At 47.9% G+C, this 15,270-nt stretch overlaps 6 protein-coding genes across 6 annotated transcripts; 4 read left to right on the forward strand and 2 right to left on the reverse strand.

Moving 5' to 3' along the window:
- Positions 1-822: 822 nt before the first annotated feature.
- Positions 823-1,679, forward strand: LCP9604111_4326 (F1F0 ATP synthase subunit delta; the record flags this gene model as incomplete). The annotated part of the gene is made up of 6 exons (XM_039072013.1): positions 823-954; positions 1,025-1,047; positions 1,129-1,259; positions 1,350-1,438; positions 1,499-1,588; positions 1,647-1,679. The coding sequence occupies 6 exons, from the start codon at positions 823-825 to the stop codon at positions 1,677-1,679; spliced, it is 498 nt and encodes a 165-aa protein (XP_038929888.1).
- A 221-nt stretch (positions 1,680-1,900) lies between these two features.
- On the forward strand, positions 1,901-3,334 carry LCP9604111_4327 (uncharacterized protein; the record flags this gene model as incomplete). The annotated part of the gene is made up of 1 exon (XM_039072014.1): positions 1,901-3,334. The coding sequence occupies one exon, from the start codon at positions 1,901-1,903 to the stop codon at positions 3,332-3,334; it is 1,434 nt and encodes a 477-aa protein (XP_038929889.1).
- A 1,157-nt stretch (positions 3,335-4,491) lies between these two features.
- LCP9604111_4328 (uncharacterized protein) lies at positions 4,492-6,829 on the reverse strand (the record flags this gene model as incomplete). The annotated part of the gene is made up of 3 exons (XM_039072015.1): positions 4,492-6,183; positions 6,234-6,601; positions 6,682-6,829. 3 exons carry the CDS (start codon positions 6,827-6,829, stop codon positions 4,492-4,494), a joined length of 2,208 nt encoding a protein of 735 aa, XP_038929890.1.
- A 648-nt stretch (positions 6,830-7,477) lies between these two features.
- On the forward strand, positions 7,478-8,563 carry LCP9604111_4329 (putative L-cystine transporter; the record flags this gene model as incomplete). Its single annotated transcript, XM_039072016.1, has 4 exons — positions 7,478-7,518; positions 7,588-7,605; positions 7,683-8,121; positions 8,195-8,563. 4 exons carry the CDS (start codon positions 7,478-7,480, stop codon positions 8,561-8,563), a joined length of 867 nt encoding a protein of 288 aa, XP_038929891.1.
- Positions 8,564-10,297: 1,734 nt separating this feature from the next.
- LCP9604111_4330 (putative C2H2 transcription factor) lies at positions 10,298-11,566 on the forward strand (the record flags this gene model as incomplete). Its single annotated transcript, XM_039072018.1, has 1 exon — positions 10,298-11,566. The coding sequence occupies one exon, from the start codon at positions 10,298-10,300 to the stop codon at positions 11,564-11,566; it is 1,269 nt and encodes a 422-aa protein (XP_038929892.1).
- Positions 11,567-12,804: 1,238 nt separating this feature from the next.
- On the reverse strand, positions 12,805-13,948 carry LCP9604111_4331 (esterase/lipase family protein; the record flags this gene model as incomplete). Its single annotated transcript, XM_039072019.1, has 3 exons — positions 12,805-13,705; positions 13,782-13,844; positions 13,893-13,948. The coding sequence occupies 3 exons, from the start codon at positions 13,946-13,948 to the stop codon at positions 12,805-12,807; spliced, it is 1,020 nt and encodes a 339-aa protein (XP_038929893.1).
- Between the last annotated feature and the right edge of the window lie 1,322 nt (positions 13,949-15,270).

The following is a 15,270-nucleotide window of genomic DNA, read 5'->3' on the forward strand; positions in this document are numbered from 1 at the left end:
AGAGGAGCGAAAGTCATAGGGTCGTGGTAAAAACGTACTGGCCATCTTGTCGGATGTTGTCGCTGATTGACGGTGATAGATGGAGAGGAGTGGGAATAGGGACGTCAGGCCTAAGAGGCTCGGCTAGGGCTCGTTCCGTTTGTGGGATCTCGCTTATTGGGCGGTGTACATACTACAGCTTCACTAGGTGACTTCTTACTTGCAAGATTGTCCCAGAAAACGTTGTGCTATTTTGATTGGTCTTGTATCCTGTTATATTTCATTTTGCCGTTCTACCTGGTTGGAAATCGGGGTCTTTTTAACTCGCTTTTAGCAGTTCTTCAGTCCGCGAGTTTTTCTCCCTTCATTCTGCCACTTAATACACGTGACCTATATATATATATCACGTGCCAGATACTTCCAATGCTGTCTACGAGGTATTGAAGAAGAGATTTGATTTCGGAGGCGACTTGATAGTAGCAAGTGCAGTATACAGATACAATGTATTGTGCCTGATTACTCTTAGCGAGAATTCCTGCACCAACTTGTTCTCGGCCGCAAATATTACATTAGGAATCGGAGTTCTGGCAGGAACTTATATTCTAAAATGGATAAATACTAAAATACATAGCACAGGAATTGAATATGTGTTCTCTCCTTGTGTTCTCAAAATATGCATACAATGACTGTAGCCAACGCAGCTCATACTGGCCATGGTCCGGCCGTTGAATTCCCGTGCCACGTGACCCGCCGCTAGGGAACAACCGGCATTCCGACTTCGACCTTTGCAACGCAACTTCAAGACGGATAATCCAGCCTTTGCACGTCATCCACCACTGCAAAATGAGCTCCTTCCGCTTTGCTCGCTCCGCCCTCCGGGCTCGCCCTTCTTTCCTCGGTGCTCCCGTCCAGCGCCGTGGTTACGCTGAGGCTGTCGCCGACAAGATCAAGCTGTCCCTGACTCTGCCTCACCAGGTACGTGAACGAAGTCCGGCCGGCATCCCAACATCATAGCCTAAGTACTGACTTGATAATTGCTTGACAGACCATCTACCGCTCGACTGGCGTGTATGTTATGCTTCCAATTGCGCCCGCGTCGACGGTGCCTCCGCCCTTTTCCTAAATACTGACCAACCTTCGCGATCACAGTACCCAGGTCAACCTTCCCGCCGCCTCCGGTGAGATGGGTGTTCTCGCCAACCACGTTCCCTCTATCGAGCAGCTCAACCCCGGTCTCGTCGAGATCATCGAGGAGAGCGGTGCTACCAAGCAGTACTTCCGTACGTCCGATCTTTGCGCTCTGAAACATTTCGCAAATCTGGTCTCTTGTGAATTGGAATCAATCGACTAACAACGGTGCTACTGTATAGTGTCCGGTGGTTTCGCCGTCGTCCAGCCCGACTCCCAGCTCAGCATCAACGCTGTCGAGGGCTTCCCCCTTGAGGACTTCAGCGCCGATGTAGGTTTTTTTTTTCCTTTCCAATGTCGCGACTAAAGCTTACTGGAGCTTCCTTACTAGGCTATCCGCGCCCAGATCACCGAGGCCCAGAAGATTGCCAGCGGCAGCGGCAGCGAGCAGGATATCGCCGAGGCCAAGATTGAGCTCGAGGTATGAACCCGCGGGACTACCGGACTGGTTAATTACTGACTTTCCTTTTCTTGAACAGGTTCTCGAGAGCTTGCAGGCTCACGTCAAATAAATTTGATGTACATAACCATTATCGCCTAAACCATGAACCTGTAGAATTATAGCAGTTCTCCCTTCCCTCTAATTATACGTGTTTATTATATCTGTCTACATTCTATGCGGTAGAGGCGGGAGCGCACCTTCCAAGCTTGGAAGTTAAGCACATGACTTGCCCATTTCATCTCCAATCCCCGACCCGACGGTCGACTGTTATCTTCAGCTGACCGTGCAAACATGGCATTCGCCAAATCACTCAAGTCAGACCCTCTGGGCATGGTGGATACTCGATTGATGATGACGGACTCACCAATGGATGGTTTCTTTTCACCTCTCTTTGCGCCATTCACCGGGCTTGATGGAACTGACGAAAGACAACCAAGCAGCCGCCAGCCAGAAGCAGAAGCAAGCCCGAAGCAAGCTCACGGAAGCGTCGAATTTCGCGAGTCTTTCCGTGGTTTCGATTCCAGCCGAAAATGTCCTCGACTTGAGTTGGATGTCGCTGTGGATAAGTACCACGCTCTTGACGGTCTCACTGAACCATTGAATCCCCAAAACACCCCCGCATCAAATAGCGAACGAGGGAGCATAGAGGAATCTACTGAGTCGCTTCGATGCTATAAAATGGAGAACGTACAGACGAGTCCTGCGCCTGGGACGGGGGAGTTCAATTTCGATTGCTTCCAAGATTCGCCAGAGGCAAGCTTTGTTTATCAAGACGACGGAAGTGAATCTCCTAAACCCTCAAAGTTGCGACGCCTTTCGGTTGGCCGCCGACAGTGGATCAAACCTCCTGTTACTGCCCTGGCGAATCGTCAGCCAAGCATGAATGCCGGTGACTTCAAGAAATCCAGCAATTCTGGTCCACTACCGCGATGCGTTCGATTTTCTCCTCCTGCGGCCTCTCTGTCTTCGCCTTCTCGTGCGACACGTCGTCCCCTACCTTCGATTGAAAGAAGACAGGATTATGTTGCTTTTCATCGACAGAAGAAACAACACCGGAAATGGAAGATCACTGGTCGCGCGAACTCTCGAAAAAGCTCACCATGCAACATCCCTACAAAAAGAATCATCCCAAAGAACCATGATCTGCGTGACTCGTCTCTTTGCAGCTTAACCTATCGTGAAACAGGTCAAACAACTCTCCCCGCTCGTGTTGGCTCGGGTAGTGATGCCCGGGAAGTGAGAGCCGGCAATGTGGGCGACACTCCTGTTGCAGATGACTCGAAAATAACGGGTAACACCGAGCAGAACATCCCTGCATTTCTTGCTGTTTCGTTTTCGCTTTACAGAACCAGACCTGCGCCTAGCTCATCCATTGAGAAAGCATCAAAGTACGCATTCAAATTTCGAATGACTCGAACTGATCTCCCTCAGCAACCTTCTCCGCATTTCCCTACCGAATTTGAAAACATCACTTGCCACCCGATCATTGATGACTTGCTATTACACACTTGCTTCATCATCCCGGCGCGGGTTGTACTACTACCTCTCAATGTCATCTTCGTTGCAACATACCCATTGACAAACACCCGGGTCGGCGTTGTAATGCTCTACCTTGCCAGAGCTTTACTGTATCTACTGACGAGAACCATCCTTCTTGTGTTGTCCAAGTGCGGAGTGTCTTGTGGCTGTCAGTGGAACCCGGACACGGCCATTCGGACTCAGTAGCTTCACCCTTAGGGTGAGCAATTGAGGTTGAACAAGATCGAAGCGACATGTGCACCAGCGAATTCCGTTCGTATTTCCTCCAAAGACAGTTTTATGCAGTATTCTACGCGTACCTTGGTTCACGCGGGTGAGAAATGAGTTTAGTCACTATTTGATACATTTTTGTGGCCGAAAGCCGAGTTATGGGTAGGAATGAAACAGATTTTTCCAGAATGGAGTCTCTTGTATTAGTTTTTAGTAGAGAAATTCCCACTGAACTAAAGTAAATGAGATGAGAGGATTCAATTGACTTATAGGGACTCTCCATGTCTACATAGGTCACTATCATGACGGGCTACCAAGCAAGCAGTTGTCAAGAAGGATGAGAGATAATAATGAAACAAAATGAATTCAATCTACACATCGATGCACACCCCCAGAGCTAACCTTAGCACTCGAATACCTTGCTTTAGAATAAAAAATTCACACTTTAATTTCTTGCATTACAAAATTATAGAATCGATCCTATGCAGTCTCTTCTCGCTTTGAACCTCCATTGATTAGCCTTACCACAGCATGTTAATCTTAGCGAGGACAGGCCGCAGGATATCCTGTTTTGAGCTGAACATGAGATAGTCAGAAATTAGGCGTTAGATTATTTGTGAGGGCTTCTAATCTCCGTGAACAATGTCCGAGATCATGGGCATCTATACCTAAGGTTCAATGTAGGGTCTACTGCACAGAATATTGTTCGATATTAACCGCATAACTCTCTAAGCTGCACTCGGTTATGCCTCAGGAGAACCCCAGGAAGAATAGGACAGATAACCAATACCAAGACCGGGTATATCAGCACAAACATGAAGACAAGAAGACCAGCAAAAAGCTAGCTAACAACCCAATAAAAGATCCTTTAAATCGCTGACATCATAAAAATAGGAATGAGAAAGGAAATGCTAACTAAAAAAATCATTTCGTCGCCTCAAGAGCACATTTAAGAAAGATGGAAAACATATCAAAAAGGCATAGTAACGTGACATAAGGTTTGGGGGGAGGGGGTCATTTATATCAACACGGCTCTGAAGGACATAACTCGTTTTGTACACGTCGTAAGCTGAGTCTGTAGTAGACACAAGAGAGAAAAAAGCAGAGAACTCTAGACGGTACTAAGAAAGCGATCACGTGAATTCCACACCGTGCTGCTGCTGCCTCTCTTGTCGGGTCCGGGCTCGTTCAGCACGTCTGCGGCGACGATTGTTCGCGTAAGAGCCGCTCATCTCAGTACCGGTATATGTAGGCGAAGTGACACTGCCTGGCCCATATGGGTTGCTGGAAGGCGCAGGAATGGGAGGTGGCATGCTGCCTGAAGGTGCCTGTGGAGGGGCAAGGCGAGCAGCAGCAGCAGCCTGTTCACGTCGCATCTGCTCGTCTTGTTGACGTTCGAGTTCTTCAACGCGACGCCAGCGGTCGTGGCCGGCGTCTTCGTTGCCAGACAAGGAGCCTGCACTGCTGTTGCGACGTCGAGAGCTTCTTCGCTCTCTGCGACGGGCCTCACGGCTCGCGGCCGCTTCTTCTTCGGTCAGCCGACGGAGTGTCACATGTCGTCCGTCATTGTGCATTTTCACTTTCACAGATACCGGCGGGGAGGCAACGTCGTCCTCTCGGCGCCGGCTGCTGCTCCGATTACGGCGGGCGGCTGCATCTAGTGCTGCCCCAGCAGCCGCACCTGATGCAAATTCTGCTCCATCATGGGCGAGAGAGTGACGTGAGTGAGGATCTTCAGAGAACTGCTGGTGGCTCGGGGGCATAGGCGGCATATCTGATACAACGCTATGGACAGCACCAGAGGCGAGTGGCTCTGCAGTAAGAAGAGATTCTCCATGTGATGCGTGTCGAGGTGGAGGACGGGACAGATCGGTTTCAGTGAGATCAGTTTCACTATACGAACTGGCCCTTCTTCGTGGGTAGAAACTTCCTCCTGTCTGTGGCCGTCGTTTGCTGTTTGCTCTCTGCAGCGCCTCATCTTCATCTTCTCGGCGCCTGATATCTTCCAGCCGCCGTTTCTCTTCATCGTCCTTTTTACCGCGGCTAAACAGTCGCTTCACGGCAGCAAAAGCACCTGCACCCAGAACAGCGTCTCTAACCCCATGAGAAGCGTTTCGCTTAGGAGGCTCAGTGAGATATGTGCTGTTGTAATAGTAAGACGACCCCGGGCTTTGGGACCTGCTTGGTACACGGCTCGGTGGTCGATTAAGGGGCGTGTGGTGTGTCGGCTCCGGTCGACCATCTTCTATCCTGCTGAGAGATTCATCCGTGTGGCTAGTACTGCGCGAATGGGCGGGTCTGTAACGACCCGATTCGGCATCATCTTCTCGCTTTTTTCGACGATTCCAGAAATTCTTGGCCATGAGACCAGCCCCAGCCAGTGCACCAAGCTCGAGGAGTTTCTTGCCGAAACCACCACCACCATGATGACGGGAAGCTTCATCTGAATATTTTTCATCAGAGATAGATGTGCGAGAGTCTTCATAAGCATGGCTTGGGTGGCGACTGCTTGAACGCCGTCGAAACATTGAAGCTAGGCCAGCACCCGCAGCGCCGGCGGCGAGAGCTTCTGCCGCATGATTGCCATGGTGCTCTGATATCTCTGAAGGTCCTGTATAATGACTGCGGTCATCACCGTGGTCACTTCCCATGTGGTATCCTTCAAAGTCATATCGGTAGGAAAGTAAAAAGTAAAGAACCAAGTAGCCGAAAGCTGTCAGCGCGAATAGGATGAATAGGACCTTTGGCGAACCGTAGAGCGTGAGTCCTAGTGGAATTTGAGCAATTCCGAGAAGTAGAAGTGCACGACCCAGCCACCGGTGAACCTAAGACATGTTAGAAGAGCCCTTATATCCCTTCTTGAGACTTCACTTACCACCAGTTTCAAAGGAACGTGAACTCGCCGTCTCTTACTCTCTTTCTTGTGCACAAACCAGCCCCACAGCACCTGAAAAATAACCAAAACATAGATTGCCAGGCCGATTCCATGATGTGGGTTGGTTAGGCTTCTTTGTGGCCCAACGGCGAACCACCCAAGCACAAACACAACCGTGGTCAAGAGCAGGGTAAGTACCTGGCACCAAGCATGCAATTTGAATGCCCAGTAAGGATTCCATCGGGAGTAATATCGGATTATGAAAGTTGATATTGGGACGATGCCCAAGAAAACGATTGTTGCAATGACGCCGTGCGCGATGATTATGGAATGGTACCCGGCCATATCCTTGAAACGGTTCCCCATGCCTGTAAAGTGTCAGTCATTACAAGATAATTGAAAGGGTGTACACCATTATGAAAGCCGATTGTTGATGCGTCCGACTAACCATTGTATCGCATCGTCTCAAAGTTGACCCCCATCAAATTGGGCAGTAGGAAGGTATCCCGCCCAGAGTCCCAGGTGCCATCCCCAACATGAAGGGTATTGGATGAATATGTGCTGCTCCCTGCAGCGGCGAGATCTGAGTTTGACATTTTGCGGATAATTCTCGAATGACCATGCGATCTTCAGTCTGGAATGTCAGATTTACCGAAGGAGATCTTTCGAGATCTCCCGATCCGAGGAATGCACCATGCGATAATGGGATCGAGATTTCGACTGGAATGCCCAATGACAGTCAACGAAACTGATTGTATGTTGACCAATTTATGGGCGCTGGACTGATCGTATCACAAGATCTAAGTATGGTTCGAGAAAGCCGTATAGTAAGAGTCGAGGCGGAGCGCAAGAAGAGGGAAAGAAAGAAAGTCGTACGGATTCGGATGTGAGATTAGGATAGGATTGAAAAAGCGTCCGACAACGAGATTGACATAGAATAATAAAGATGCATGTCACACGGAAACATCGGGCAGAGAGGAATCACAACAAGAGGCTGAGCGATTTCCCCAGCCATCTGTTTTCCTATGACAAATTACCGGGCCAACCAGCCGCTGACTCAGCATGGGTATTGTAACCGCCTTCCAAAGTCGGTTAGGCTGTTGCCTCGTTATCTTATCTGCCTTATCCTCAGCTGATCTTATCACAAGATTGCGTGCTGTGTTCGATGGAGCTCGAATCGTTACATCCCACACCTTCTCTTCTTCCCCCGCCTGACACTTTGGAATGAGTAGCCTCAATCCAAGATGACTCCTCAACTAGAGATATTTATTAGAGCTTTGTCCCGGTTTGTGAACTCCTATTCGCACCCGAATGCCACCGGGCATTATGAACATGACTGACTAATTTACCCTAGCTTTTTAGGATGGGCATAGTAAGTCTACGCGTTACTTCCGAGGCTATATCTTATATCTCATGTGACGTTTGGGTTGACGGCTAACTTGAACGAAGTATGCTCTGCTGGTCGGGGTCTTTTTATCCCCAGCCGATCACCAACTGGAGACGCAAGTCCACAGTCGGCTTATCCATTGATTTATCCACCATCAACCCTCTGGGTTTTGTCTGCTATGCGATATATACCTCCGCGTTTCTCTACTCTCCCGTCATAAGATCACAGTATGCGGCCCGCCACCCTGCCTCAATCGAACCCACCGTTCGGTTCAACGATTTCGCATTTGCGGCACACGCGGTGGTCATGTGCATCATAATGTACTCGCAGTTCTGGCCTTTCATCTGGGGCTTCCACGTTTCCCGCTTCCAAAGAGTCAGTTGGTTAATGGCTGGAATATTCTGGGGGTGTGTCCTGTCTCCTCTGGTGGTTATCGTGGCCGTGTTGGCACAAAGTCCGGATGGAGGGTACGATCCTTCCACTTGGGCGTGGATTGACGTGGTAGGTGAAAAAATCTACTTTTCTTCAATGAACTCAACGGGGAAACTGTAAAACAAAGCTAATATCCTTCTAGATATACTCGTTTTCGTACGTCAAACTCCTGATCACCATTGTGAAATATATGCCCCAAGTGGCGTTGAACTACAAACGACAATCTACAGTAGGCTGGAACATTGGAACTATCCTTCTGGATATGGCTGGTGGTGTACTTTCAATGCTTCAACTGGTGCTTGACTCCAGCCTTCAAAGTGACTGGAGCGGTATTACCGGCAACCCAGTCAAGCTACTGCTGGGCAACGTTACAATCTTCTTCGATGCAATCTTCTGCATCCAGCACTACGTCTTATACCGAGATACTCCTGACCTGAAGAGAACATCTGGTCCGAGCGAGCAATCGCCCCTCTTGGATGGACAAGACGATACTGTGGGAGATCGAGTATGATACACAGACATCCATGAGACGAACTAGTGACCTTGGGGCCGGATTTGAGACATTGGGGATATGTGTCTATTTTTGTAGAGGCAGTGGAGTCTGATCTTGGATCTTTGAGATATTGTGGGGGCGGAAATCCGGACCACACATCTCAGCCCGATCTTGGTGATCTGACGATTTGGGGGCTTGGTATAAGCCATGATTTAGATACATGATAAACCGTCCTATCATGAATGTGGTGCTATATATTTCGGATCTGAGACACTATGCCAAGGAATATTATTATTAGACGGAAGATATTCGGTCTCACCACCAGCGTACAATGTACAACGTGTCATTCTGGAAGCATTCAGGTCGAAACCCTCCCAGACAACGTGTCGCACAATACAATACATAGTTATAATTCACATAGTGACTGCATAATAGACCCGAAGCCACAGTGAGGCTCACGCCGATCAAATTGACACCGCTCCTCAATTTGAACGGCCTCCCCGTATTTGGCCCCCACCGAATGATGTGAGTGGTCGAATAAAGGGATAAGCACACATCTATGAACATTGACCAATCATGAAAAGAACACGGTCTATCCACCAGTGCACCAACGGTGCTAGCCGTCGGTGTCGTGCTAAAAAAGGCTTACTATCGTAGCTGAAGCTGAACTCTAGATTCTCAGATTTGACATGAGCTCATTGCGATACCTGGGTTGCATCCGGATCAACCATACAACATACAGAACTGCCCTAGAGTGACTGATCTGCAAGATATCAACCCTAGCTCCCTACCAGTAAGATACCCCTCCACGCAAGAGATGCTACCTTCGGCTTTGACGTTACCTTCAAGCTGACTCAACCTTCAGAAACTTGAATTAAAATTATGGGGTTAAGGAGTCGGAAATTAATAACGTGCCATAGAATCGGGGATTATGTGTATAATCTTAGGCATAATTTGTGTAGTGGCCATGACAGTGAGGCTCTTGATATCTATGAGGATGAACCATTTCCACGTGTTTCTAGAGAACATGCACAAAAGACAAGAAAGATATTATAGAATACTATAACACGAGTTTTGGTGATCCCTAGCATCCTGGGCGTCTTGTGGCTTTCTATTGGCCAGTAATACGAGCGCACAACGCAGACCCTAGAAATATCATAGTTGATTCATGAAACCCTAATCTCTGGCAGAAACCTGCCGGTCTTGGTCTAGCCAATCTTGGTATGTATATGTGCAGACCCACGGCGTCATCTTTCAGCCCTACTTTGAAAAAGCCTGTTGTCCTATAGTTCTGAAAATGAGAAGCCAATACCTGCAAGCCCTGAGTGGGTCGAAGATCATCTCTAAGCCGGTAGACCCCCCCAGCCCCAGTAATCCAGCCATTCTGAATCACTTTGAGTCAACCCCAAGAATCAATGAAACGGTATCAATTGATCATTCGGTGCATTGCCAATAATAACTGGTACAGTTAACAATTCTATATCAAGCATAGCAGTATGATCAAGTTTCAATTTCTTCTGCGGAACGCCTAGACGTTCAGGATTACAGCACTGCCTCCTTGACTTGAGATGGCCATAAATACTCCACTGCGAGTTTCTTCTTAGTCTAGAAGACAAGTTCAGCTCTAAATCAGCAAAAACTCTATGAAACTTTGGCTTCTCAGTCTTATCGGGCAAAAAAACCCAAGCGCATGGACACTTGTTCATACATCCTTTATTTATGAGAGCGAAATCATACTAAGCATCCATTGATATGCAAGAGCGGCGGCCCCCAAAACACAGCTTTGCATACTTAGACTGGGAATTCTCTTTTCTATCCTCAGAGGAATTACACAACATCACCTACGTCCCCAACGTCACCGACATCGCCAACATGTATCCTAGTCCTCAGAAGTCTAAAAGTACATATAGCACTGTGCCGGATAGTGCTGGCTACTCGGAGTCCTCAGAGCCTCAACGAATTGGAGGCTTGGTCGATGTGCCTACATCCAGCTCTCACATGTCCGTTCTTCAGCAGATAGACTTTATGAATGCCCAGCCAAATCCTCGGTCCTTCTTAGCTCCTGGGCATCATTCTACCGGGAGAAGGGAATCGATAGACACTGGTACAATTGGGTCTCAATATGCATGGTCCACTGCGTCTAACGCAGGCGTCCTCTCAAACTCTTCTCATATGCCCTCCTTTGAGACCTCCATCGACCACAACACAACGCCTTTCATTCAAGGTTACTATCCCCAGGAATCTCTACAGCTCGCTATGAGTGGACCAGGCGTGTCGGGCTATACTCCTCAGCAAATCGACAAATGGTGTGTTGAGAGCGAGCCAGCACAAGACTTCTACCAGCCACAACCCTTCCAAAACATAGGCTCTATGCGTTTTCCACCATCAACAGAAGTGCAACCAGAGCCGTATGCGACATTCAACAACCAAGTCAATACTGCGAACGAGCAGTGGCTCTCTTGCCCACTCCATTCTTCTGATCCGACCCCAGAAACCTTCTTCCAAATCCCCCAATCCGTCTCAATTCCTCAGTCAAATCAGTCAGTCCCAGCGCCAACAACCCACCTCTACCAATCCACTACTACGACCACCTCAATATCTTCATCGCCACCATGCTCCCTCTCCGACCCAGATTCTCCACCAGCCGCACCGGGCTCGGCTTCCGGCTTAGGCTCGGGCTCCAACGCAGGCGATTTAAGCAACTACGGTATTCCAACTGGTGACGGCACCTGGCGTTGCGCCCACCCAGGCTGTTCCTCGCAGGCTGTCTTCCATCGAGGCTGTGATCTGAGGAAGCACTTCAACCGCCACCGCAAGTACCTCTTCTGTCGCTACGAGGGATGTCCCCAGTCTACAAAGAATGGCTTTAGCAGCAAGAAGGACCGTGCTCGTCATGAAGCGAAGCATAATCCTGGTGTCTTTTGTGAGTGGGAGGGCTGTGGGAAGGTTTTCAGTCGTGTCGACAATATGAAGGACCATGTGAGGAGGATTCATCGGAAGGGGCAGGCTGGAAGGGCTTAGTAATCGGCGAGGTCACCATGAAGATTATGGTACTTTGGTTCATGTTTACCCGGCGGTTTTTTTTTTGCTATTTTGTTTGATTGGTTCATGTACAACATTGGTAGGCAAAGCGGGAAAAGGCATGGCAAATTTAGACAATGAACGGTTCTGTTTAGCGAGGGTTTACCTTGTCCATGAAAGTTTAAACAAAAACCATACGAAAATGTATAGTTGCACTGCTTGAATGCTAGACCTGCGTATGAGGATGTAGATATGCAAGTCTAGAATTAGACTCGAGCATTGCCGAGTATTCTACCGCCGTAAGAAGCGACTAAAAATGCTTGATTCTAATTTTAACGCCAAATAACGCCCTAGGCCAGACTAATATCACCACCTGATAATAGGAATATTGAAAAAAGGCCTGTGTAATCGAATACCCGTGACCCGTGATCATATTATGCATCCGAGACGTTTACGCAGAAATAGACCAGATGAAACGCGCATTTCCCCTAGATCTATTAATAATGCAAGTTACTCATATTCCTCTATCAACAAACAGTATGCTATGTTTAACCTCCATCATGCGAGTTCACTGCTACTTAGTGGAGGCTATGTACAGTGGCGGCAGGCATAGAGTGAAAACTAAACATGAATGCGGGCATTGTTCGATTGCATTTTCTATCTAGGGTATCCAGGTAAGAATTTCTTTCTTATGGTATGTATGTCTCGAAGCTAGTGCAATGATCCAAATTATAGCCTTTCTATATCAAGACCAGACGAGGCGAGGTGTACTTCGTCCATTCAGAACCTATTAAACCCGCCTCCGCACGTTGGTTGCTGCCAAATACCATCTAATTAGTAAACCATCAATCCCAAAGAATCGTCTTCTTTGGATTCGCCAGCTATGCAACTTGGATAACGTGGCTAGATTCAACCAGACCAGGGCCTCCGTAAGAAGACCAACCCAGCCAGGCCCCGGCAACACACCTGCACCCGAAGGATGTTAGGGGAGGCTGACAGCATAATTCTGAGTGATGTACTTGGTCTTCTAAGGGTGTGTTTCATCAGGTAATCTGAAACTTTGGGCAACCCAAGGTTCCAAGGTTTCAGCTTCGCACGTGTTCCAAGGTTGGTCTTGGAAGCTTAACTCTATTTGAAACGTGTATGAACCCCAGTAGTTCAGGAACAAAAGCATTTATTATAGATCTCTGTCTGTAGCCATTGGGCTCGCACACATCCATATTTTGTGTAGATGCTCCTCAGTCGAAGACAGACTTCTCGCCGTGCGTGCAATATCCTTGGGTGTAATTCTGCGAATTTGTGGTCCCATTAACGCACGAATTCCCTGGAGTCCAAGATCCCAACCAAGCAGGATTTCCAGAGACAGGAGCGCATATGGTAGTCTTGTTTGCAGTATCACCACTACGGGACTCATGAAGCCACCCTGTAATGATTGATCGAACAAGCCAATAACTATTATCTGCATGACCACTGAACTTGGTCATGTTGTAATGATCAGCATCAATGCCGCAGCTCTCATAACCCCGCAGAACAGCCGAGTGCTCTTCAACGATCTTGCCCACTATATCATTCATATCTTTCGATTCGTAGAAACAGAAGACCTTGAGGGAGAGGTCGCCGCAATGGAGCATAGACTGAAACTCGTTTCCAACTCGTTGTACGTCGTTCGAGCCCGGGTGGAGAGCCCCGACCATGTCTCTGTTTGCGGTGTGGACTATGTTCATCCCTTTTGCGAGTTTCTCTCGGTAAGAAGCGAGCGAGGACCCGTACTGCGGTGTGCCCATGAAGATTATCCCGATGGCGCTTGAAGATATCGCCCATAGTCCGTCTATGTAGTTGCTGAGGATCAGGGCTTGTTGGCATACCAGACCGCCCAGACTGTGCGCGATAAATAGGATGGGTCTGCTTGAGCACTCGATTCGTTGGCTGACAATTGCATAGGCTAGGGATTGGCTATGGTCGTGCAGTCGATCTGAGAAGGTAATCGAGGAAAAACTGAATATGTCGACGTCGTAGCCGAAGGTCATGATGCGTGCCTTGGACAAGTCCTTGGAAAGAAGATCCCGGGGCCATAAGGTTCCATTTTGGTGAGTCCATGTTTTCTCGCGATCGCCGGTCAATCCATGGATAAAAACAATGCTAGTTTAGTGGATGTCAGTTTTCATTTCTTCTTTGTTCATCTAATTTGGGCTCCTTCCTGGAAAGATGAACTCACTCTAGGTCAGCATCTGAAGGATCAGATAATACCTTCATCCCAATTGCACCTTCTGTGGGGTACCTCGACATTATTAGCTCGGTACCTCGTTTATCTATTACGAAATCTTACAGACTGTATTCTGGAACACTGGGTTTCGTCTTGCTCCTGAATAGCGATAACCTCATGGTGGCGAATTATATGTACCCGAATAAAACAAACAACATAAGATAGCAAGATAGAGTCAACAGAAGAGGCAAACCCGGATGGTAAGAGAGTTTTAAAATTCATAATCCTGTCGGTTAAACCACCCCTGTCTGGAGCTGATGACCCACTGGATTACACAATGTCTTAAGTAAACACATTTCTTAACACCGTCTATTTTACGTCCATATTGAAATCATTACAGGTAACACAGAAATATGCCGATTAAGCTGGCTGCGTTTTGGCTGGCTGCGAACACGAACCTCCATGAGAATAAATCGGGCCGGAAGGTCTTGGTAGCCCCACAGGATCGGGCGCGGAACTTTTATATCGTAAATGGTGGAATGAACCGTAGATGCATGATTGGGCTCGTCTCAAGCAGGGCTGTTAAGATACCCTAGACTTAATCGGGCATTCCCGGCCGCGTGGACCAACCGGCATATTCGGGCTTCTCTGCGTTTGCATTTGAGATGGTAGAGAGACTTGGGCTCTCATACTTGACCGTTCTGATGATTATCGCTTTATTCGAGAATCTGCAGCCACTGGGACGGATATATAGACTAATTATTGGATGCTTCTTTTATCAAAAGTTCGTAGTCGTCAATTTCCACCTTCCCACTTTGAGAATTCGGATTGATGAAAATTGCTCTTCTTACACGTACAATCGGCAAGCGCACTGCGGCCAGCAAGCCATCAAAACCTAAGCCGTGATGCAGATGCAGTGACTATGCACCTAATACAGCGGTGGGTGGGTTCGATTATGGCGCAAGTGATAGACGGAAGAAAGGCCCTAGGCCTGGATCATTGCGATACCCTAGGGAAGCACAACTTGGTGGCTGGGGAACTCTTCGAAATGGTGAGGCCATGGAACCGATAGAAAAGTGCGTGGAATTGAGGGAGGCGGGTTATAGTCCGGCACCCGGACTTGATTGAAATCACCACCAGGTTGATCGAAGGCCAGAAGGTTGAATCTCAAAGGGAATATCAGATCAGATTGACCATACGCGAATTTGAAGAAAAGCTGGCAAGACCAATATCAAGTTATGGTGCATCGGGAAAGAGACTTCTACCCGAGTGTGATTTTGAAAAGTCCCAAGTAAAGTGTTCAACAGAGGGTTCATGATACCCCAATGAATTGACAAAGAAGATAAAATAGTAAAAATAGGAAAGACTCACAATGCTCCAATTAAACGAATGGCCCATGTAACATCATGAATTTCTAACAATGGACAGGTGGTATCATTGCAGAAGCACCAAACAAAAGTACCCAAAGGTAACAAAATAAAAGACAGCAAAAAGGTATCAC

Source organism: Penicillium roqueforti (assembly GCF_015533775.1).
Source record: "Penicillium roqueforti strain LCP96 04111 chromosome Unknown scaffold_08, whole genome shotgun sequence".
NCBI lineage: Eukaryota > Fungi > Ascomycota > Eurotiomycetes > Eurotiales > Aspergillaceae > Penicillium > Penicillium roqueforti.